This window comes from Ursus americanus, chromosome 21 (genome assembly GCF_024610735.1).
Source record: "Ursus americanus isolate L20-20 chromosome 21, mUrsAme1.1.p, whole genome shotgun sequence".
Lineage (NCBI taxonomy): Eukaryota > Metazoa > Chordata > Mammalia > Carnivora > Ursidae > Ursus > Ursus americanus.
The window spans coordinates 47,807,132-47,829,810 of NC_142147.1; the positions used below are offsets into that span (position 1 = coordinate 47,807,132).

The following is a 22,679-nucleotide window of genomic DNA, read 5'->3' on the forward strand; positions in this document are numbered from 1 at the left end:
TGCAAATCCTATTTCCGTAAAGCTCTTTTTAAAGGGGGACCCAAGTCTGGAAAGAATACTGCCACACTGAGGTTCACGCGTGCTTTGTCAAATGCCTACAAATTGCAACCTGTCGTTCATTCCTCAACTCCTCTGTGTACCTCGGTGACATTGGAGGTGTCCTCCTAGGAGTGGCAGTGAGGAGGGTACATCCTCTGGATGGCTCACCTTGGCCCGGGCAAAGAGAGGCTAAGCCGTTCCCCAGAGAGGGGCAGCTTCCTGCCCAAGGTCACACAGCCCAGAGGCTCCAAGAGTCCTGAGTCCCCACCTTCCTGAGTTGACATGTGGGTGAGGTTCCAACCCCAGCCCCAAAGCTGACCCCTGGCTGCCTTCTCCTTCCCACTTCTCAGGGAAACACACACACACACACACACACACACACACACACACAAACACACACACACACACCAGGAAGCATCCATCATAGGCTGTCCAACCAGGCCGGAGGGGCAGGGGTCAGCAGGGAGGTGACCTCAAGGTCTCCGCGGGGACCAGGATCCGGCGGGACTGGGGGTGAGAGACTGGAATTTTTCCCACCCTGAGATTTTCCTGCATCAACCCAGGAGGGCGCCCTGGATGCCGCCGGCCCTGCCCCCAACCTCCTTCCTCTCTTGACACAGCTTCCCGGCTGAGGATGGATGGAGGGGGGTGGGGTGTGCCAAGGTGGAACCATCAGGCCCAGGAACGAAGGAGAGGCACTTTGGGATTGACAAAATGAGGGACCCTGGCTGAGAGCGGCCGAGGGCCTGCCCCAGAGTCACGGGGCCTGGGGCCTCAGGGTAAATGGGATGGCTTGCCTGCTTCTGGCCTGTGGGGCCTCCCTCAGCCTCCAGTGCCCTGCCCAGGAGTTGGACCCCAGCCCAGCCTCGGGCGTGTGAGAAGCCCTTGGCCCTGGGCCCTGCCCCCGGTCCTTCCTCCCCCACACACTGGGGACTCAGCCCTTCCTTGTGTTAAATAGAAACCTCTTTATTCTAAGTATCGTACATTCCTTAATACATTGGACTGGGGCCAGACCTTGAGGTGAGGGGAAAGGGGGGGCCTGGGATACTTCTGTAGAGCCTTCCAAAACGCCACCCACCACACACTGGCCGGGAGCTGGTGCTGGGAATGAGCTTCGTGGCCTTGGGAAAGTCCTTGCTCCCTCCGGCCTGTTTCTCTTCTATACGGGGGGGTGTAAGGATGGCCGAAAAGACCTCTGAGGATCTTTCCATCCCCGGGGTGTCTGTGGTCCCAGTCAGGGAGTCAAGAGGGGGCCCATACAGGAGGATGGTTTGTCAGCAGCAAAGATGGGGGGCATTGAGGTGGAGGGCTGGGAGAGTCTCAGCGTTGGGTAGGGGGCCGTGATGGAGACAGAGGCCGAAGCCGGGGCAGACAGGCCAAACCAGGCCTGGCCATCCGGGAGAGGGGAAGGCGGCCCAGGAAGAGAGGGAGGCCGAGGCAGAAAGGTGGGCGGGGCACGGAGATGTCTGAGAAGAAGGCACGGTCCCGAGGGGGTGACAGGGCTCCCCCCTCAGACAGTTCCAGGTCCCGGGCCACGGCCAGGATCTCCTGGCGGGCGGCTGTGTTGTGCAGGCCGCGGATGTCGAGGAGGGCCGCCACGTGCTTCCGCCTGGGGGGAGAGGAAGGGACAGGTGCATGGGGTTCTCTATGCCAGACGCACACCAGCCCACCTGTGAACCCCACCTGGCCCCCATCCGTCCCAGAACCTGCCTTAGCTCTGGCGCCCCTTTAAAGCCCCTCTCCAGGTCCTTTCCCCATACTTGCCCCCCAGCCCTCCCCGTCCCAGCCCCCAGTCCCTCCCCATTTCTAGTCCCCCCAGACCCTCCTCCTACCAGCATGCCCTCCAGAACTTCGCTGCCAACCATTTCCAAATCCTTCCACTCATAACTGATTCCAGAACCTTCACTCTCCACCCAGCACAGGAGTCTTCCTTTGCCGCCTGGTCTTAGCTCCTGATTAACCTTCAATCTTCAGCCCCAACTCAGCTCAGACAGCCTCCGGGCTTCCTTCTGGTCCCCTCACACCTGCTTGAGCTCCGGGATCGGCAGCAACCCTAACTTCATCTTCATTCGCAAACTCCAACACCCCCCCACCATCACTCAGATGCTGCCCAGGAGGGCTCACCCACATTCCCATCCGAACCCTCACCTCCCCCTCCCCCCAGGCCAGGTCTGGAAGCTTCTCCGCCACTGCAGTTCCCCAGCCCGTATCCAAAACTAACTCAAGATCTGTCAGCCCAGAGCCCATGCAGGATGGTACCTTCATCCCCTTTATCACCGCTGACCCCAGCCCCAGAATCGTGCTCTAAAATTAACCTTGGGGGTAGGGGGCCCTCCCCTCACCCAGAAACTCTGTCTCAAAACGAACTCTATTTTCCAACCCTTGCCCTTAAATCTATCACAACGGAGCCTTCCCTTCACCCCCATCTCAGCAACAGATGGTGGGGCCAAAACTCCAGGACCATCCCCACATTTCGACTCAAGAGCCTGACCCTAACAGTCATTTCCAGAACTTTCATTTCAGACAGAGCTCTGGGGCCTTCCCTACCCCCTTCAAGGCAGCTCAGCGTCTTCCCCTCCCCACACCCCTGGTTTGAAATCACCACTGCTCCAAAATTTGCTCATCCAAAAATGTGGCCCAGACAAGCTCCAAAGTCGGCTTTGGAAGCACTCCAAAAGCTCAAGAGCTTTCAAACTGAGCTTCGTGTTCAGAAGCAGATGCCAAATCAGAAGCCCCAGTCCAAGAGGAAGGCTGACTCCCCCCCTCCAAGGACTCCAGGGCTCCGTGTCTTCCCAAGGACAGAGAGCCCCACACCCCAGAGCCAGAACTGTCCTTCCTGCATCGCTTCCAGAATCCTCACCCTCCCCTCCAAGCCCTCAACCCTGGAGCCTAAACCCTGCTGGGGCCTCACTCCCTGGTGTTGTGGGGCTACACAGAATGTCTTAGAGCTGAAGAGCCCTGCAGGACTGCCACCACCAATGGCATGGGGTGGGGGGTGGCAATCAGGTGCACCAGCGTAAGAGCCAGCCTGCCCCGGGTTCAAGTGTCGCCTTTGCAACTTGCTGGCTGTGCCATTTGGGATAATCTGCTTAATTCCCGCCAGCCTCTAAGGATGCTTAGCATTTGAACAGCACTGCCATTACTTGAATATCATTTTCTAAAATAACTTTTATTATAGGCCCTACTTATAGAGTGCGCCGATAACATGCTTTCTTAGGTCTGACATAAGGACTCAATAAACAAGACTTGGTCTTGGTCCTGCTGTCCTGGTGGATGACCAGGGTAATGCTGGTGTTGACCGAGGATGAGAGAATTCCCCCCAACAATCCTATGGGAAGAGTACTATTATCCCCCTGGGAGAGGCTCGGAGAGGGTCCCACTGAGAGGAAACGCCCACCAGGATCTGAGCGGCGCCTGCTGCTGTCCCAGTGCGTGTGCTCCCCTGTGCCCGTGCGTGTCCCCGTGTCCCCCGTGGCTCCCCGGCTGGGCTGGCCCTTCCTGCCGCCGGCGGCCCCGCGCCCCCCTGCCCTGGGCTTCCTGTGACTGCCTGTTTGTTTGCGAGCCCTGGTGGCGGCGGCGGCGGCGGCGGCGGCGGCAGCGGCGGCAGGAGAAGGAGGGAAATCGTATTAATAATGCCCTGGTTCCAGCAGGAAACGGCCGTCAGACACGCTCGCCGCCTCCCTCCCTCGCCCAAGAGCAGGAAACGCCAGGACGGATGCCAAGGCCGGGAGTCCTCGGCCTGGCGGCGGCAGTGCGAGCAACAAGAGGCCAGGCCGGCGTGGGGGTGGGGTGGGGGGCTCTCACCTGATGTCCGGGTAGTCCCGCACCAGCACCCCCACCTCCACCTGGATGCTGGGCGTGTCTTCCAGCTGCAGGACTTCAGCCAAATGGGGCACCACGGCGTCCAGCCACGAGGCCTGGGACTCCTGCAGGGGAAGGCCCCAGGCTCACACTCTGGCCCCAGGTCCCCCTCCTGGTAAACCGCACCCCTCCTGGCCTCCGTTTTCTCAGTAAAGCCGGGCAGAGGACAGGCCGTGATCAGAGGTTTGGAAGGATCTGGAAGCTTTGGAAATTTGAAGACAAATCCAATCTAAATGTATCTACTCCCAGTGTTGGGGATCATCAGGGGCTCGGGGACACCCCTCCAAACCTAGAGCTCTTTTGCAAAAGGTGACCCTTAGGGGAAAAGATTACTTGGGCGAGAGGTCTCCCTGCGTTCCCAATAAAATGACACACCCTTCGCCCCCCGCGATTCCAAGTACTGCAGACTACAAAGTCCTGGAAATGCGGATGAGTGAAGCCCTTCCGGTCCTGCTGATTACAACTGGGTACAAATAAGAGTTGGTCGTTTTAAATTCTTGGATTTGGGAACGCCAAGATTCTTGTGTTTCTGTTGCGTTTAGCTTCTCTCTGTGCTCAGGAGAACGGCCCCTGTTTTCGGGAGTGCGAGCTTTGCGCCAGGACTGAACTGATCCTAAACACTGGGCAGGACTGAACTGATCGAATCACCACCACCGGACCCAGGGCACACGATGCCGGTTTGCGCCGGGAGCAAGCCGACTTGTCCGCGTGCAGGGCCAGGATCAAAGTGTCACTGTGTACTGAAAGTTGGGTGAAGGCCTCCTTCTAAGCCCCCCGCCCGCGGCTATCGGGTCCGGGTTCTCGGGAGCCCAGGTTTCCCGCGGTCTCGGAGCCCCCCGCCCCCGGGCCGCACTGACCAGCCGCCGGAACAGCCGCTGCAGCTGCGCCGCGTCCTCCCGGAGCCTCCCGGCCACGCGGCTGCGGGTCCGCGCCGAGCGACAGCGCAGGCGCCCGCGGAGCAGGGGCCGCACGTACTCGACCAGCGCCCGCCGGTGCAGCTCGGCCACCAGCGCCTGGGGACCGGGGGAGACGCAAGGGCTGCTGAGCAGCCGGTGACGCCCTCCCCGCTCCCCACCCGCCCGTGCCCACTCCGGGCACCCCACGGGAACCCCTCCCCTGCCCACAGGGCGCCGCGCCCCCTCGTCGCCCCCGGCCCCCCAAGCAGCCCTCCCGACTCCCAACGGTGACCTCTGCCCCCTCATCCGCTCTCCGACACCCCCTGCCGGCCCCCAAAGGGTGCCCGGTCCCAGCCCCTCTCCACACTTTCGGGAGTTCTACCTCCCAGAGGCCCCAAACGTGTGCGCACCCCATCCTACACCCCAGTACCCGCGGATCTGCCTCCCCGCAGACCCCGCGCAGAGCGCCGCCCGTCTCACCGGAGAGGGCTGCTCCGCACCTTGAAGGGGTCTCCCCCCTGCGGAGTGCTCCCGCTCCCCCACTCTCACGCCCATCCCTCCCCCGACCAGCCCGCGCACCTGGTAGGGCTCATCCTGCATCCTGCGCAGGGCCAGGGCTTGAGCGCCCAGCGTGCCCACGATGCCATCCAGGGCCTCCGGGCTGTTCAGCCACTTCCGGCGCATCAGCTTGTTGAAGTGGGGCTAGGTGGGACAGAATGGGGGGATGGCTTCAGCTCTCCTCTCTTCCCCCGTCTTTCTCCATTTACCAATTCCACAGAGGAGAGCCGGACCAGTGCTGTGCCCTCCGAGGGCGCACGGTCCAGGGAGGGAGACAGACCATCCCCAAAGCTGTTCCCAGAGTGGTCAGGGCTGGGAAGAGGGAACACAGGAGTTTAGGAAGCCCAGAGCGGATGCCTGAGTCAGCACAGAGAGTCAAGGAGGGCTTCCTGGAGGAGGCGACACCAGAGCTGGGGCCTGAGGATGGTGGTAGTTAGCCAGGTGAGGGGTGTGGGAGGGGCGTGAAATCCACTGGGATTTCAGAGGGGTTTTCATGTCAGAGGATCAGAAACAGGGTCAGTGTGGCTGGCAAGACAATCTATATAATTTGCAGGGCCGGTACAAAATGAAAACGGAAGGCCCTTGTTCAAAATTATTAATAACTTCAAGGGGCGCCTGGGTGGCGCAGTCGTTGAGCATCTGCCTTCAGCTCAGGGCGTGATCCCCGCGTTCTGGGATGGAGCCCCACATCAGGCTCCTCCGCTAGGAGCCTGCTTCTTCCTCTCCCACCCCCCCTGCTTGTGTTCCCTCTCTCGCTGGCTGTCTCTCTCTGTCAAATAAATAAATAAAAATCTTTTAAAAAATTATTAATAACTTCAAGACAGCAAGGGCAGGGCAGCAAAGCAAGCTCGGGCTCTTCCAAGCAGGGGGTCCTGTGTGACTGCGCGGTTCCATGGAGCCCTGAAGCTGGAACAGGTGACAGGGAGACGGGGAGATGGGGCTAAGTGGGTGGGTGGGGCTGGAGCACACAGGGCTGTAAGGAGCCCCAGCTTCCTCCTGAGGGCACCGGGGAGCCATTGCAGGTTCAGAGCAGATGGCAGGGTTCAGGCTTATACAGAGATCTTGATGGGAGGGGCCAGGCTGAGGCAGAAATGCGGGGTACTGGAAGGAGAGGAAGGGGAGAAAGAAGTGGGTAAGAGGGGTGAGGAGGGAGAAAGCAGAGCCCAGAGGGTAGAATTCATAGGATTTCTGTGGGGGGAGGGGAGGGAGGCCCTTGGACTTAATCCAAGAGTTGGGACAAGCAGTTGGATCTGGGGGAAGTGGTGCTGTGGTCTGGGTGGACCCTGGGGAATGTGAGGTGCTGGGGACATCCAGGGTTGGCATCCACGGGGTCTAAAGCAGGTCCTATCCCATTCTGCCCTGCATCCACTTCCTACTCTCTCATTCCAACGGTAACCTGGTAGCCCAGCTGTCTGAACCTCCCAAAATGGGGCCTTTTGTCGAAAAGCAGGCGTGAATTAAATGAGCTGATGCTCTCGCTGCAGCGCCGGGCTGAGGGCATGTCTCTGTTCCTATAAACCCTGTATTTTTAGGAAGGTATCAGCCGGAACCCGTGGTCTAGGACTGAGCTAAGCACTCTATAGCCGGGATCACTGCTTTCTCACAGCTGCCTGGGAAGCCTGGAATTCCTGTGTCCATTTTCCAGATGAGCAAACAGAAACCCCAAGAGGACCAGTGACTTGCCCCAGGTCCCCCTACTTGGACGCAGCACAGCCGGGCCAGGAATAAAGACCGTATCCCCTTCCCAGCACCCCCATCATCCTCCCACTCGCTCACTTTCCCCGCACACACCTATCCATGTAGTCACTCAACAAACACTCTCTGAGCCCTTCCTGTGGCTCAGCCATGGGTGGGTGGCTGGGGACACACGGAGAACGCTTGGGGGACACAGTGCGGAATGAGACAAACAAAACTCCAAGCATTTGATCATCGTAAGCAGGTCCAGGGAGTCTGAATACTGATCTGATATTTGCTGATATTGGGGAAGTACTGTTCCCTGTGTTAGGTATGGAAACAGCACTGTGGTTATGCTCGTTTAAAAAAGGATCTCTTATCTTTTGGACATGCGGGCTGAAGTGTTGAAAGATGATGACAGGATGTCGGGGATCTGGGGGCAGGGGTGGGGTGGGGAGGTAGAGGGGGTAGGGGAGAGGTGAAACAAGATTGGCCAGGCGTTGTTAACTGGCTGGAGCTGGTCCACCAAGAGGCTATTCTGTCATTCTGCCTGCTTCTGTGTATGTTTGAAATTTTCCATAATAAAAAGTTATTTTAGAAACATTCCAACAAACCCTGCCCTTGAGAAGCTAACATTCCAGTGGGAGCAGTTGGATTGGGGAGGAGGAGGAAAAAAAAAAAAAAAAAAGCAAAGGCCATAGCAGAGTGCAGGTGGCCCTAAGTGCTTGGAGAAAAACATAGCAGGGAGTGGGGAAGGGAGTCTCCTCTTGGGGCTTCTATTTTAAATAGGGCAGTCGAAGGAGGTCTCAGGGAAAAGGTGACATCTGAGTCAAGGCTTGAAAGAGGGGAGAAGGGGAACGATGTGGCTGCTGGGGGGAAGAGGAATCCAAACAGAAGGGTCCCCAAGTGCAAAGGTACTGGACTATGTCTGTCGTGTGAAGGAACCACGAGGGGCTGGTAGGGCAGGAGCAGAGGGAGGAGGCAGGCGGGAGGAGGCGAGGTCAGAGAGGGAAGGGTCAGATCATCCAGGGACTTGGGGGCCACAGGAAGGACTTTAGCTTTAGCTCTGAGTGAGCTGGGATGTACAATGTGGATCGAGCGTGTGTTACGGCCAGGCACACACACACCTCTGTCTCATTCCCAGACACTCCCACTGCTCTGCCCATACTCTCACCCACCTCCGACCCCACAGACTGCCGCCCCTTCTGGGCACACGCAGGAGACCCGAGGTAAATAGGGCTCTGGGATCTAGGAGAGGCTGGGCAGGGATCTGGGGGCCCTCAGTGGGGAGGGGCTCCACCCAATCCCCAAGGCCCCTTCTGCTGGTAGCTCTCCATCCTCCTTTTGACCATATCCTCCCCTCTCTTCCTTCCTGCAGCCCCCTTTGCCCCCCCAAATGACCCAAACAGGCCATCACCCCCTACCGCCTGCCTGCTTCCTGAACACTGAGTCATGGGCTGAAAGGAACTGCAGGTTGGCGGGGTGCTCCCCTGTCCTGGTACACACATACCCCTCCCCCCGCCAGCCCCCTGCCTCACTCACCTGCAGCTCCTGGAACAGCAGGTCAACCAGGACTCGGTGGCAGAGCCGGGTCACTCGGTCCAGAGCGCTGGCTGCTGCTTCCCGGGCTGGCTCACTTTCGGGGGGCCCCACCCGGGCCAGGCGCTCTGCCAGAGCTCTGTGGGGATCAGAGGAGCCAAAAGTCAAGGAGCCCCAATATTCAGCTCAACTGCTGGGACCTCTCTCCCTCCTTAGATGGACTTAGTTTGTGGGGCACAGGAGGGACAGGTCAGATGGGGAGCTGGGGAAAGTCAGGGGCTCTGGGGAGAGTCTGGGGGCTGAGCAGTATCAGGGGATATCTGGGAGGCTGGGGGGATGTGGAAACTCTGTGGAATGTGATTCTAAACATCTCTAATTCTGAAATCCTACCCTTCCCATTTCTCTTAATGATGACCTTCCATCACTGAAAGGACCGTAACCTGGTCTGAGGGCAATTTGGCATTTTCTGCCCCAAATCCCAGCAGGCTCCTTTCCCGGCATGTGTCCCTCAGGGTCCCCACATTTGTGGGAATTGACAGGTGTGCCAGGTTTTTCTCTGCCAAAGGGTGGAGCTGACTCTCCATTCATGGGGGACAGTAAATACATGATGGTATATCTAAACAGTGGAGCACAGTTCAGATCTTACAAGGAAATGTGGGAACTCCATGTGCTAACAGGAAAGTCTCCAAGCTCTTAAGGGGAAAGGCACAAAAGTGTGTTCAATGGTCTACCACTTGCAGGTGTTTGTTTGTTTTTTTAAGGAAAAGGAATAATATGTATTCACACAGTGAAATATATTCACTTGTGAATATAGATGTAGTGTACACATGAAATATGCATATGAACACACACAAATATGCATATGCATGAGGTATGCATATGCACGCATAGAGTTATTTACACGTATTTACGGGTAAATATATCAAATGCCCCAGCAGAGATATGGCAGACTCTAGCAATAAGCAAGGTGGGGAGCGTGTAGGAGGGAGGCTTTGCACTGTATGCCCTATTGTATCTCTAATTTTGACCCATGTGAATGCATAACCGATTTTTCAAATGCATGAAGAATGAGTTAATAAAAAAGGAGAGTAAGATAAAAAGGCAAAAAAAAGAAATCTGTAATTCCTAGAGTGTTCGAGTCTGGCTTCTAGGTGTCTATAATTAGAACACTCCCTTGTTCCGATCACTCCAGAATTCTAGCGCTCTGTGATGCTAAGGTTCTTTCTAGGACTGCCTAGGGTTTTATGCTTCTAAGGCCCCATGTGCCTGTCGCTCTGGGCGAGCTCTGGGATCCCTGCCTGGAATCTGGGCACCCCCATTCAGCTTGTCAGGGCCACTGGCCCTCTCCCCACCCCCACCCCCACTGTGTGCTCTCACCTCAGTGGGGGCCCACAATTGACGAGGGAGATGGTCCTGCTGATGTAGGTGTCAGGTAGCAGCTCCCGTACTCCTGGATGCTCGTGGAATCGCTCCACCCGCTGCTGGAAGCTGGGGACAGGAGAAAGGGTGGGCGTGTGACAGATGGATCACCGCTGGAGAAGAGTCTCTGGCTGGGCACTCGGCCCCGCAAAGCCTGTGATCCTCACTGACGCGCCCCTGCCCTTTCTTACTTGGTTGCCTTCCATCTCTCCTCTCTCTTTTGGATCCTGGGTACTGATGCCTCCCCACCCCAGCCCTGTGCCCCTGCCCCCCCCCCGCCCTACATACCTCTGCAGGAATTCCGCCAGCCCCCCCAGGCAACAGTGGGCCATCCGCTCCCCAAACTCCTGGCTGATGCGGGGTGCTCGCTCTGTATGCTCTTCCAGCAGCTGCGGTCCATGGAGAGGAGAAGGGGTGAGGAGGGGGGAGGTCCTGCTTTCCCACCCAGGCACCGTTCCCGCTGATTCTCCTTCCTCTTCCCCACCCCCTACCTCGCACACATCCTGCGCCAGGCTGCTGGGCCGGTCCTCCGTGCTCCCCCAGTACTCCTCATTCTCCTGCAGCACCCGAAGCAGGGCAGCGCGCGTCTGAGCCTGGAGTGGGAAGGTGGGGGGAAAGGCAGGAGTCAGGGGCGCCTGGGAGCCTCTCCCTCCTTCCCCCCCCCACCATGGTCCCCACACCTTAGCCCCAAGCATGTCTTGCTTGGTTCTACTCCTGAACTTGTCAAGGTTACATTGAGGAGGGAGGCTGGTCCAGAAAACCTCCCCAGCCCTTTGCATCCCTAAGTCTGTGATTTGGAGCTTCATACTAAGAGTCTGTAGTTTTTGGGGACGCCTGGGGGGCTCAGTTGGTTAAGCATCTGCCTTTGGCTCAGGTCATGATCCCAGGGTCCCGGGATGGAGCCCTGCACAGGGCTCCCTGCTCAGCAGAGAGCCTGTATCTCCCTCTGCCTGCCACTCCCTCCACTCGTGCTCTCTCTCACTCGTGCTCACTCTCTCAAATAAATACATAAAATCTTTTTCTTTTTTTAAAAAGAGCCTGGAATCCTCCATCTGATAGCCAGAGAGTTTGAGGGTCTATTGTCTCATTATTTGACGGTCCTAAGGCTCTGGTCCCCAGGTTCTGCCAAACAATTTGCTCAAGAGTCAGATTCTATGATTCCAGAATTCCAAGGGTCTGGGATTCTAAGGTTCATGCATCTCTGGTTCTCTGGTCCCATGTTCCCTTCGATGAATCTGAGAATCTAGGTATGTTGGAGTCTGAGATTCTAGGCTCTTAGGTTACAAAGATTCTAATTCCTATGGCTGAGGCAGGATGGCATTCAGGTGGGAAACAGCCCTGTGGCCAGGCTGGGTGTTCATGGCTGGACCATTCTGCTGAGTGGTACCCATGCCTGGCCAGTTATTAACCACACTGACTGTCTGCCCGGCTTGGGTGCAGAGCTTGCTCTGATGCCCTCCTTCGGCTAGTCTTTGTGACTGTGAGCTGAGCTTCTGTGGCTGACCTTGCTCTAAGATTTGAAGTATGGGAATGTATCGAACCTTTACTGATGCTCTCTATGCCTGGCTGGCTGCTTGCGTAGCAACAGCAAACCTAAAATAGAAGTGATCAGTACGGGCTTACGTTTCTGTGTCTTTGGGGCAGAATTCAGAAGTCTGCGGAAGAGGGAAATGGGAGTAGCAAAAGGGGGAGAGGAGAGGCCCCTAAACCCAGTGAGAGCCCTCCCTCCCTGCAGAGAGCCCCCTGCTCCCAAGTCCCCCAGTACCTTAACGTCTGTGACACATTCATCCTCCAAGCCCCGCAGGGTGCCGGGAGACAGAAGGGGTCCCAGCTCCCCATTCTCCAGGGCTACCAGGTCCACCAGCCCTAGGACCTCTCTGGGAATGGGGGAACAAAAGACAGGGAGGTCTGTGAGAGGGGGATCTGGGCAACTGAACCCCTCCACACCCAGTGTGTTTGTGACCCTGGGCCACTCCCTTCCTCTCTAGGGACTGGCTTTGCTCATCCCTCAAAGGAAGTCTCTGGAATTGTTGCTCCCCTGGCTCCAGCTCTCTGAGTCAGTTCCCTGATGAATGGTGTCCGGGCAAGACTTGCAGGGGTCAAGTCCAGGCTTGATGGTCTGGCACGCAATATCTCACCCATGATCTTCACCAGACAGAAGCTCCCTCCCACCTCCGCTCCTTGTCCCTACCACCTCACCTGGCCTTGGAGGCCTCCCCGGTCCAGCCCTCACTCCCCGATACTACAGTCTTGCACACCTGGCCTGCGTGATACCATCAGTCTCCCTATCCCCCCCACCCACATGCACCCCAAGCTTTTGCCCGTGGCATCTTCTCAGCCAGAAGCACCGTCTTCCTACTCCTGCCCCGCTATTCCAGGAAGCTTTCCAGACTCCCTGTCCTGCCTCCGTCTCTCCTAGGTGGTGGGAGAGTGTCCTTAACACATATTCCCAAAGGGGATCTAGGAGGTCGATGTCACTAGCTGTTGCTTTCCCATTCTTCTAGTGACAGCAGGATGATTTTGTTTGAGGAAACACCCTGCCCACTCGCTTGGCAACATGTGGTTTGGGTGTGGCCAGCTCCCTTCTCCCTGGACTGTGTAGGTGACCCACTCATGGCTCACCATTCTCCATCCCCTGGCCACAAGAAGGGGTACGTTTGAGGATCCAAAGTCTCGACAGTTTGAAGATTTTAGGATTGGGAATATCAATGGTGCTGAGGTTCTAAGGGCTAAGGTTATAGAATTCAAGGGACCAAGAGTGTTACAGTCCTAACCCTGGAAGGATCCATAGTATCAGAGTTCTAGGCTCTAAAGAGGGGATGAGGCTAAGGTTTAGGATTTGAAGTCTCATTGATGCAAAGGTTCTAGGATTGAAATTGTCAGTGCTCAAGTTCTAAGATTGGAAGAATCAACAAGGCTACTGCCCTAGGATCTAAGAAAGAGCAGTGTAGGGGTTCTAGAATTCTGAGGGTCAACTATGCCAAGATTTTAGGGATGTTGGCGCTAAGTTTTTAATATTTAAGGATTAGTGGTGTTAAGGTTCTAGGACTGAAAGGGTCAATGGTACAAAGGTTCTAGGATGAGAACGATCAACAGAGCTAAATTCTAGGACCAGAAGGGTGAACAGTACTGGGATTCTAATAGTATACATGTCAATGATGCTAAGGGTCTAGGACTGGAGGGGTCCACAGCACTGAGCTTCTAGAACTGGAAGGGCCAATGGTGCTCATAGGTTCTAAGTCTGGAAGGGTGGGCGGTGTTAGGGTTCTAGGACTGTGCGGATCAATGGTCAATGTTGCTGAGATTCTAGGAGTTTAACTGTCAATGATGTGAAGGTTCTACGCCTGGAAGGGTCAATGGTGCTGATTTTAAGAATGGAAAAATAACAATGCAAGGCTTCTAGAACAAGAAGGATCGAAGATGCCTAGATTCTAGGACTAGAAGGGTGAGCAGCGCTAGGATTCCAAGGGTGGAAGTGTTGAGATGCTGAGGTCCTCCGGCTGGGGGCGCCGAGGTTTTAGAACTGGAAGGACTGATGTCGCTAAGGTCCTAGCAAGGACGGGCGCCCGGGTGGCGCAGCGGGTAAGCGTCTGCATTCGGCTCAGGGCGTGATCCCGGCGTTATGGGATCGAGCCCCACATCAGGCTCCTCCACTATGAGCCTGCTTCTTCCTCTCCCACTCCCCCTGCTTGTGTTCCCTCTCTCACTGGCTGTCTCTATCTCTGTCAAATAAATAAATAAAATCTTTAAAAAAAAAAAAAAGGTTCTAGCAAGGAAGGCTGAATAGCTCTCAGATGCTTGGATTGTAAATGTCACAGTGCTGAGGACTGGAAGGGTAGATGTGTTAAGGATGCAGGAGCGGAATGGTGCTTTTCTTCTAGAACTGGAAAGGTCCACGGTGCTAAGGTCCTAGGGGTGTAAGTGTCCACCATACAAAGGTTCTAGACCTGGAAAGATCACCAGTGCCACCGTTCTACGACTGCAAGGGTTGGTGGTGCTGCACGTCCAAGGGCGGAAGTGTGGATGGTGCTGAGGTCCCTGGACTGGAAGGGTCCACAGGGCTAAGGTTCTCAGACCGCAAGGTCCTGATGTGTTAGAACTGGAGAGACGGATGTTGCTATGGTTCTAGCTCGGGCAGGGCGGACCGCGCTCAGAGGCTCGGAATGTCAATGTCTCAAGCGCCGAGGACCGGAAGGGTCAACGGTTTGAAGATTCTAGGATTGAAGAGTCCTTAGCAAGTGAAAAGGCCAGGGCTGGGGGAGCGTGTGTTGGGGCGGGGGAGGGGGTTCTGGGCGACCCGGGGGCAGCCAGCCCCGCCTCACCTGGGGTACACTTGGTTGTGCCAGTGCAGCAGCGCGTAGCGGTCGGCCAGCGGCAGCCTCCGGCGGGCGGCGGCCCCGAGCCACTCGGCCAGCGCGCCGTGGTAGCCGCGCAGGTAGACGCCGAAGGCGCCCAGGCCGGCGGGGTAGGCGGGCGCCAGGCGGCCCCGCACCACGCCCATGTCCTCCAGCAGCCGAGCCCGCAGCGCCTCCAGCTGCCCCGCCAGGCCCCCGGGCGCCCCGGGCGCCGCCGCCTCCAGCCGCTCCCGCGCCGCGCGCCCCACCGCCTCGGCCCAGCGGGCGCGCAGCTTGCGGGCGGCCCCGGGCCCCCGGCGCCCGTCGGCCGCCTCCTCCTGCAGCAGCACCTGGCCCAGCTGTGCCACGGCGCCCGCCCCTGCGCCCGCGCCCGGCCCGGGGCCCGCCAGCGTCTCGCGCACCAGCGCCCACAGCTCGCGCTGCAGGGCCTCGTACAGCAGCGCCACGTCCCGCGCCCGGCGGCCCCCGCCCGCGCCCTCCGCCCCGGGCGGCCCGGGCGCGCCGCCCCCCGACGACGCCAGCTCCTCGGCCTCCAGCTCCAAGATGTGCTCGTCGGCTCGCGCCAGCTCGCGCTGCTGGATCAGGCTCAGGATCTCCAGCACTGTGGGGGCAGAGCGGGAGTCAGGGCGAGAAAAGAGGTCGGGCAGGCCCGGGGTGGGGATCGGGGGTGGGGGGATGGGAAGGGGGAGGTGACGGGCCGAGAAAGGAGTCTGGGACGTCCCGGGAGGAGGGGTTGAGGGACGGGTGTCGGGCGAGGGAGGCGGGGGGCAGGGTGAGGGAGGAAGGAGGTCGAGGGGAACCCAGGGGTGAAGGATGAGGAGAGTAGGGACAGGAAGACCAGAGAGGGGTAGGAGATGAAGGGGCGGGGAGAGAGGGATCGCTTGGGAAATGAGGGAGAGGGCCAGGACCTGGGGGAAGGGAGGGGAGAGGGTTAGGGACGGGCAGAGGGGGGTGGGCAATTGAATAGGTATCTGGATAAGGGAAGTAGGTCAAAGGACCAGAGTATCATCAGACTAGGAAGAGGATGGGAGGGGGCGGGGGGAGGGGGAAGTGGGGGTAAGGGGTTGAGGCAGAAGGGAGAGGGTCAGGGGGCAGGGGATGGCAGAGGGTATTGGGGAGTGGTTTATGATATGAGAAGGGGTCAGGGTATTGGAGGGGCAAGGGCAGGAAAAGGGCATCAGAACTAGAGAAACACATCTGGGCAGTGGGTGGGCTGGTGGAAGGCCGGTCTGAGCCAGGTAGGGGGAGAGGGTGGATCAGGAAGCAGAGTGGAGGCTTGGAGGTGGGGAGAGGTTAGCAAGACCAGAGATGGGGGGTCTTCTGGGGGTGGGAGAGCTGTGGGGGTGATTTGAGACTCTGAGTTCAGACTCCCCCAAGAGCCAGCCCCATGAGGTTGGGAGGCCTCTGCGCGAAGGCAAAGGGAGGGTCCTGGTGGCCCAGGGTTACCCCGACACCTCCACCCCCCTCCACTTCCTCCCTGGCAGAGAAACTGTTTCCTGGCCAGCGCTATTTCTGCCCATCCGTTTCCAGAAGGCGGGGGCTCTAGTCACCCCCTCCTCACTCCCTCAAGTGCCCTCCCAGTCCCCAGGGAGCTGGGGCTGAAATAGCTTCTGGCCAGGATGTCCAGGGTGCACAGAAAGGGCTCTCCTGAGTCCCCGGTGCTGAGGCAGCATGCCCTGGAGTGGGGGGGCTAGGAGTGAGGATGGGGTGAATGAAGGCAGGATGGAGCCAGGGCTGGGGATCAGAGATGGGACCGACAGAAGGGATGAGGGTGAGGTTGGGGTGACATCTGCAGAGGGGATGGGAAAGGAGTTGAGAATGACACCTGGGGTTTGGGGGGGCTGTGGAGACGAGGGTGGGGGTGGATTTAGGTGATAGTTGAGGATGGAAAGAAGGTGGTAATGGTTGTGAGTTTGAAGATGAACTTTGGACATGAGTTGGGGCCGGGAACGAGGGTGGAGGTTGGGAATGGGGGGTTCGGACCGGACTCTGGGTTGGGGTGGAGATGGGATTAAGAATCAAGGGGGAGGCTAGCTTGGGGTTGGGGGTGAAGGTGGGTGCTGAGATGGGTCTGGGTTGGGGGTTGGGCAGGAGGCTAAATCGGTGACCCAGTCGCAGGTGTAGGCGGGATAGCCCTGACCCAGTGGGCGGGCGGTTGTCCTGGCTTTGGGCACAGGGATGGTTAAAGATGGCATTTGGACAGAGGGATGGGTTGGGAATAAGCACACAGATGTGTTCCAAGGTGGCGATGGCTGAAGAGGTTGGAATAAGTATGGGGTGGAAACCAAAAAGACATTGAAGAAGATACTGGGGTTTGGGGTAGTTTGGGGTTGAGGTTACAGACAGGTGTGGTGTCCCATGTTGAATTGTGCAACCCCCCTCCACCAAGAGAAAGGGTGTTTGAAGTCTTAACCCCCCATACCTCAGAATAGGGACCTTATCTGGAGACAGGGTCTTTACAGAGGTAATCAAGTTAAAATGAGATCACAGGGTGGGCTCTAATCCAGTATGACTGGTGTTCTGATACAAAGGGGAGATTTGGACAAGAGACAGACACCCACAGAGGGAGGATGATGGGAAGTCATAGAGAGAAGGCCGAGGGAAGACGAAGGAACAGGAGTGAGGTGGCCCCATGCCAGGGAGCTCCCAGGGTGCCTGGTGAAGCAGCAGGTGCAGGAAGAGAGGAGGAAGGGTCCCCCTGTGAGTTTCCGAGGATGCGTGGCCCTGCCAACACCTCGATTTCATACTTTTGGCCTCCCGAACTGAGAGAATAGATTTCGATAGATTAAGCCACCTGGTTTGTGGGACTCGACGACTATGGTGGCCCCAGGAACCGAACACAGACCATGGGGGATGCAGTTGGGAGATGCAGGTGGAAGGTGGACGTGAGTTGATGTAGGGATGAAGCTGAAGACGGAGGCTGGGGGTTTGGGACTGGGATGGCGCTAGGGTTGGGGTTCAGAGTGGGATGGAAAAGGAGAAGAGAGTGGGGGTGAGGGAGGAGGTGGAGGTGGGTGTTGTGGTCTGGGGCCGGGGCTGGGAAGGGGGTGGGGTACGGAGGTTAGGGAGAGGCAGAAGATCAAGGTTAGATGGGGAGACTTTGAAAGGAGATGGGATGGAGGTTGAATTTGAAGGGAGGGAGGGAAGGAGGGTTGAAACTAGGGGTAGGGAAGGGACTGGGAGGGGATGGGACCAAAGTTGGTGATTCACTTATCCCAGGATCTGGGGGTGAGGTTGAAGCCAATAGGGGTGGCAGGTGGAGAGTGGGATGGACTGGGGGTGGGTGTGGAGCTGGAGCTGGAGTGGGGGAGGGGGGCTTGGTAATGGAGATGAGGACCCCAGGGGGGCAGACTGGTGTCCCATGTGGAGCTGGGCAAACAGAGGTTGGAGAAGTGAACGGAGGTGGGGTCACAGGTGGAGGCCAGGTCTGGCCAGGGGTTCCCAACTCACCTGACAGAGGCTCCTTCATCTTTGGGGGCTCGGGGACCTTGGGCGGGGGCTCAGGAGCCGCCTCGCCTGCGGGCACCACCCTCTCAGCCAATGACGCCCGGCGGGGCTTGGGCCCACGTCCCAGTCTCAGGAAGGCCAGTCTTCGGGCAGCCTCCCCAGCTGCCTCCTCGTCGCCCTGGGCTCGGGTCCCCTGAAGCCTGGCCAGGAGACCAAAATCTGCCGAGCTCCTGCGTATCCCCGGCGTCAGCATGCGGCCCAGGAAAGAGCGGGGCTGCCCATCTCCGGGGCTGCCTGCCCGCCGGCCAGGGCTCCAGCCCAACCGGAAGGGGGCCAGGCCAGCCAGCTTCTCCAGGGTGGCGCGGCGGCGACAAGATGTTCCGTTGGGCAGGGTCCCCAGCTCCCCAACCTCCTCTTCTTCCAATCCTGGAACTTCCTCGAAGGGGTTCCGAGAAGACCTCAGGGGCAGCGTCCCCGCCCGGGGCACCTTAGGGTCTGCCACCCCCAGACTCTTCGGGATGGGCATTTTGACAGGCAGGGACCTGGGGAAACAACAGTCCATCAGTGGGATTGATGGCAGTAGTGGCGTTGATGATTGACAATAATGCCCCTGCGTGCCAGGCCCTGGTCTGAGCACCCACCAATCCCGTGAGGTTAGTGCTATTATTATGCCCATTTTCCAGACGATGCCCAAGGTCCCACAGCGATTCAGGGATGAAGCCAGCATTCACACCCAGACCTGTCGATTCCGGGGTTTCCCCCCAAACATTGGCATTCGGACCCTTTCCCTGCCTTACTCCTACCTGGAGGGTTCATCGTCTTTGTGGACCGTCCTAGTCCATGAGGAAATAGGCTCAGAGAGGGGAAGGGTCCTTCCAAAGCTGGCACAGCCCAGGAAGGGTGGAGGCAGCACAGGGACTGTACCCAGAGAGCCAGTCACTCACGTGGCCCCCTGCCTCAACTCCCCTGTCCCGCCAGCACACCCGTCACCTCTACCCCACTCCGTTCATTTCTCGAGCAAAGCCTTCCTGGGAAATGTCCAGAACAGGCAAATCCATAGAGACAGAAAGGAGAGGAGCGGTGGCCAGGGGCTGGGGGAGGGGGCTGGGGAGCGACCGGTTTCCTTTGGGAATGAAAATGTTCTGGAGGTACATAGTGACGATGGTTGACAACATTGTGAATGCACCAGATGCCACCGTATTGGACACTTTAAAAGTGGTTCGTGTGGTGGATTTTATGTTTTGTAGATTTTACCACCTTCCCCCCTCCCCCCGCAAAACGAAAACAAAAACAAAAAAACTTTCTAGGTATTGGCCTGGTGCAGGCACTGGGGACACAGTGGTGGTCAAGGCAGACCCAGTTCTTGCCCTCTTGGAGCTTGAAATCTCCCAAAGTCTGCTCATCCCACCTCCTAAGTCCCTCATCTCCTCCCTCTTCGCGGCCCCCTGCCCCAGTCCAAGCCCCCTCCGTTTCCCCACTTCCTTCCTGGTTTCCAGGCTCTTGTCTTGCCCACTCCTGCCCCAGCCCACCTTTGAGGACCTCATTAAAGCACAAACCTACCCCTCTCCTTCTCTTAACCTTGCATGGCTCCCCAGTGCCCTCAGGACAAAATTCAGCTGCCCTCACCTGCCAGCTGGGTACCTCCCCAGTGCTATCCCACATTCTCCTCCTCCTTGCTCCAGGCTCCTCCGGGTGTCAGACTTTGTTGATTCTTCTACAGGGAAACCTGTTCTCCCCACTCCATTCATGCTTTAGGACCCAGCCTCAAAGCTCCGTCCTCCAGGAAGCCCTCCCTGATGCCCAGGCTGAGTCGAGTCGCCTCCCTCAGGATTTCCCACATCCCAGGCCTGCCCACTCTGAGTTGTCACTGTCTGGGGATGAGTCTGGGTCCCCCACTGGACTGTGAAGCCCTGAGAGGACAGGGTCAGGCTGTCTCAGTCACCACTGTGTCCCCAGTTCCCAGGGCAGGCGCTCAGGAAATGAATGGGTGCTAAACAGGAAACAAAGTAGGAGGAAAGGACCTCATTCTTTGTGGGTGAGGAGGAGTCAAGCTGGAGAGGTCAGTAAAGAGCAAGCCATGCAAGGCCTCGAAGGGCCATGAGGAGGGACTTGGGCTTTTTCCCAAGGACACTGGGGAGCCACGGAAGGACACTTTTTAAAATGATGAAATAGTTTAAATATTCAGAAATTCAGAAAAATTTAGAAAACAAACACCCCCTATGCCTCCAATCCTATCAGCATCCAATGCAAACATTCGCTCTATTTGGTTCAGGTTGGCTTTTTTTTTTTTTAAAGAATCAAGCATTACCGATGCACCGAACACCCCCCCTCCCCAACCCTGCGTGCTCCAGCCCTTCCTCAGGGAAAGCAGCATCCAGAATGTGGATCCATCCAAGCCGACTTTTTACCCTCTGCCTCCACAGACTTGTAGCCAGAAGTAATGTGTTGTTTCACGCAGTTTCAGACTCTATAAATGCTATCGTACTATGTGTATCCAGCAACCTGGTGCCCAGGGGCTGTCTTTTCAGCTCACGTACATGGGAGACGTATCCACGCCTCGCTCTGTGGCTCTAGGTGATTTCTCGCAAGTGTTGCGCGCTATTCCACTGTAGGGCTATGGCCAAACCGTGTCGGCTCTCAGCCATTCACACGTTCTCTTATTGCTGGACATGTAGGTTGTTTTGAACTGGGACACGTTCTGAGCAGGTGAGGGACAGGGTCAGGATCGGGCAGGTGGAGGGGAGGTGTGTGGAGCACCTGGAAGGAGGCCGATGCTCAGAGGGCCCTGAGTTGGCTGGGCTGTGAGGGAGAGCATCTCCTTTCATGGTGGAGACCCCCTTCTTTGCTGCCTGACTTCAGCCTCTAGACCTCAGCTGCTATTCCTCAAGCCTCTCTCCAGTCTCCATGTTCCCCTGTCCTGAAGGGAGGCAGTCACCATGGCGACCCTTGCCTGGAGCCCCCATGGCTGTGGGCTATTGATACTAGCCCCCCCCCACACACACACACCACACGCCACACGCTGATTTCTCTTTCATTTTCCAAACAGGCTTCTCCATGCTCCGTCCCACAGATGGCTTCACCATCCCCCAGAACTGCCTCCATCATCCCCCCAAAACCCCACCTCCCCCTCAAAACGGGGGGGCTCCCACTTCCCTCTAACAGAAGTCAGCATTACCCAAACTAGATTTGCCCCCCACCACTGGCTCCCACGTCCACCCTCAAACTGGATCCCATACCCTCAAACCATTCCCAGCATCCTCAGACCCCACCTCAACAACTGAAAAGTGGCCCCCTCGTCTCTCCCCTTCCTGGCTCCAACACCCGCCCCTGCAAACACTCCGACATCCTGCCCCCTCCAGCCCCCTCATCTGCCTCCCAGTGCCCAGCCCCTGACTCACTTCCGAGGCATCCCTCAAGCCCCCAGCCTCCTGACCTCCCACAGGATGTCTTGGCCACCAGCTTCCCTCTCTGGGCTCCGGCTCCTCCCCCTCTCCACCCCTCCCCGCCCCTGAGCTGCCAGCCTTTCCCCAAAGCCCTAAACCCTCCACGGGCAGCTTGACCCGTTTGCAGAAGGCAGAACCTCCAGTCCCCAGGTCGGTATGAGAGAACAGCCCTCACACAGAGTCCATGCTGGACCCCGACCACACAACCCCAGCCAGACCTTGCCCCCAGACAGTCCTGTCACCAGCTAGCCTGTTTCAAGTTCATGTACATCTTCCTTCCGAACCCCACCTCCTGCTCCCTCTCCATCCCAGCCCTGTCTCCTCTCCCATCTCCAAGCCCCCATCCCTCTCTGGCCCAGCTTCCCACCTGAGCTCAGAGGGCATCAGACCCAGCCGTGGCTCAGGTCTCGTCTCCCTTGATGGTCCAAGCTCTCCCGGCTTCTTTGAAGCTTCTCTGGATCCCCAGGGTCCCCAGATTCTTCTCTGCACCCTCCTTCTTCTCCCAGCTCCTCCTGCCCTCTCGCTGGCACCCTCCTGAGGTCAGACCCCTCATTCTCTCTTTCCCCACCCCCCCACCCCCGCCTCTCCTGGCTTCAGGGCATGTGTTCTCAGCACCTGTGGTCCAGCCCAGATCCAGGGGGCCCCCCAGGTTGGGGCATGCGGGTCCTGCCCCCTCCTCCAGCACACTCACCTCGTAGTCAGTGCCTTCGTCCCTCTGTCCCTGCTGCGGCTGTCCTGCCCTCAGAACTGCTGAGAGCTTGGAACTGGGGGGGGGGGGTTAGAGGAGGTCAATTTCCTGTCAGGAAACCCCTCCCTCTCTGGGGCCAGGGGCGGGAAGGACTCTTTATCTGTCTGCCCTTTTAGGCCAAGCTGGGGTTGGGCTGGGAAGGACAAGGCCACAGTCCAGCCCCCACCCTCACCCCTACCCGGAATCGCCCCCCCCTCCTGCCTGCTCTTCACGCCTTCCAAGGTGACAACACCATCCTGGGCACCCTGGGGAGACACCCAAGGCTGGACACGGGCCCAGAGCTCTCCTTCGGGGTCCTCACTCTGGAGTAGAGACATGGAGGGAGGTTCTGCTGGCCCAGAAGCTGGGATTAGAGGCCAAAAGGGGGTGGCACTGGGCATGGCTTTGGAATTGTGGTTCTCTGTGGTTCTTTCTGCCTAAAAGGCCCTGTCCCCATGTCCCTGCATGGCTCCCTCCTTTGACATTACCCTGGCCTCAGCTCCAGCATTCGTTCCTCAAAGGAGACATTCTCTGAGCAGCGGAAACTCTTCTCCACACCCCCCATGCCCTCTCTTCCCCAGGGACTGGCTCTGATTTGTCAATTCCTCTATATCACCTTCCTCAATTTGAATAAGATTTCTCTGACTCCCTTATAGAGCTCTTTCTTTTAAAAAAAAAAAAGATTTTATTTATTTGTCAGAAAGAAAGCACAAGCAGGGGG

General features: G+C 57.8%; 1 protein-coding gene across 3 annotated transcripts; it reads right to left on the reverse strand.

Annotated features, from left to right (window-relative positions):
* Nucleotides 1-984: 984 nt before the first annotated feature.
* On the reverse strand, nucleotides 985-21,999 carry EXOC3L2 (exocyst complex component 3 like 2). 3 transcript variants are annotated; one of them, XM_087870903.1, is made up of 12 exons: nucleotides 21,923-21,999; nucleotides 17,792-18,330; nucleotides 14,309-14,942; nucleotides 11,752-11,863; nucleotides 10,478-10,579; nucleotides 10,275-10,375; nucleotides 9,945-10,055; nucleotides 8,571-8,706; nucleotides 5,376-5,498; nucleotides 4,758-4,913; nucleotides 3,844-3,965; nucleotides 985-1,648 (listed from the first exon to the last, which is right to left on the reverse strand). In XM_087870903.1, the coding sequence occupies exons 2-12, from the start codon at nucleotides 18,312-18,314 to the stop codon at nucleotides 1,360-1,362; spliced, it is 2,409 nt and encodes an 802-aa protein (XP_087727029.1). In that variant the 5' UTR covers nucleotides 18,315-18,330; nucleotides 21,923-21,999; the 3' UTR covers nucleotides 985-1,359. The 3 variants fall into 3 exon arrangements, with proteins under 3 accessions (XP_087727029.1, XP_045666814.2, XP_087727030.1); XM_045810858.2 differs by lacking the exon at nucleotides 21,923-21,999 and adding an exon at nucleotides 19,415-20,081; XM_087870904.1 differs by lacking the exon at nucleotides 21,923-21,999 and adding an exon at nucleotides 18,592-18,654.
* Between the last annotated feature and the right edge of the window lie 680 nt (nucleotides 22,000-22,679).

Coding starts and splice junctions, on each gene's coding strand:
- EXOC3L2 (XM_045810858.2), bottom strand. CDS start 19,536: ATGAATGGAGTGGGGAGAACAGGTTTCCCTGTAGAAGAATCAACAAAG. Junction 3,966..4,757: donor AGCGGCTGTTCCGGCGGCTG/GTCAGTGCGGCC, acceptor CTTCCCCTGCAG/GAGTCCCAGGCCTCGTGGCT. Junction 1,649..3,843: donor CGGGACTACCCGGACATCAG/GTGAGAGCCCCC, acceptor CTCTCCCCCCAG/GCGGAAGCACGTGGCGGCCC.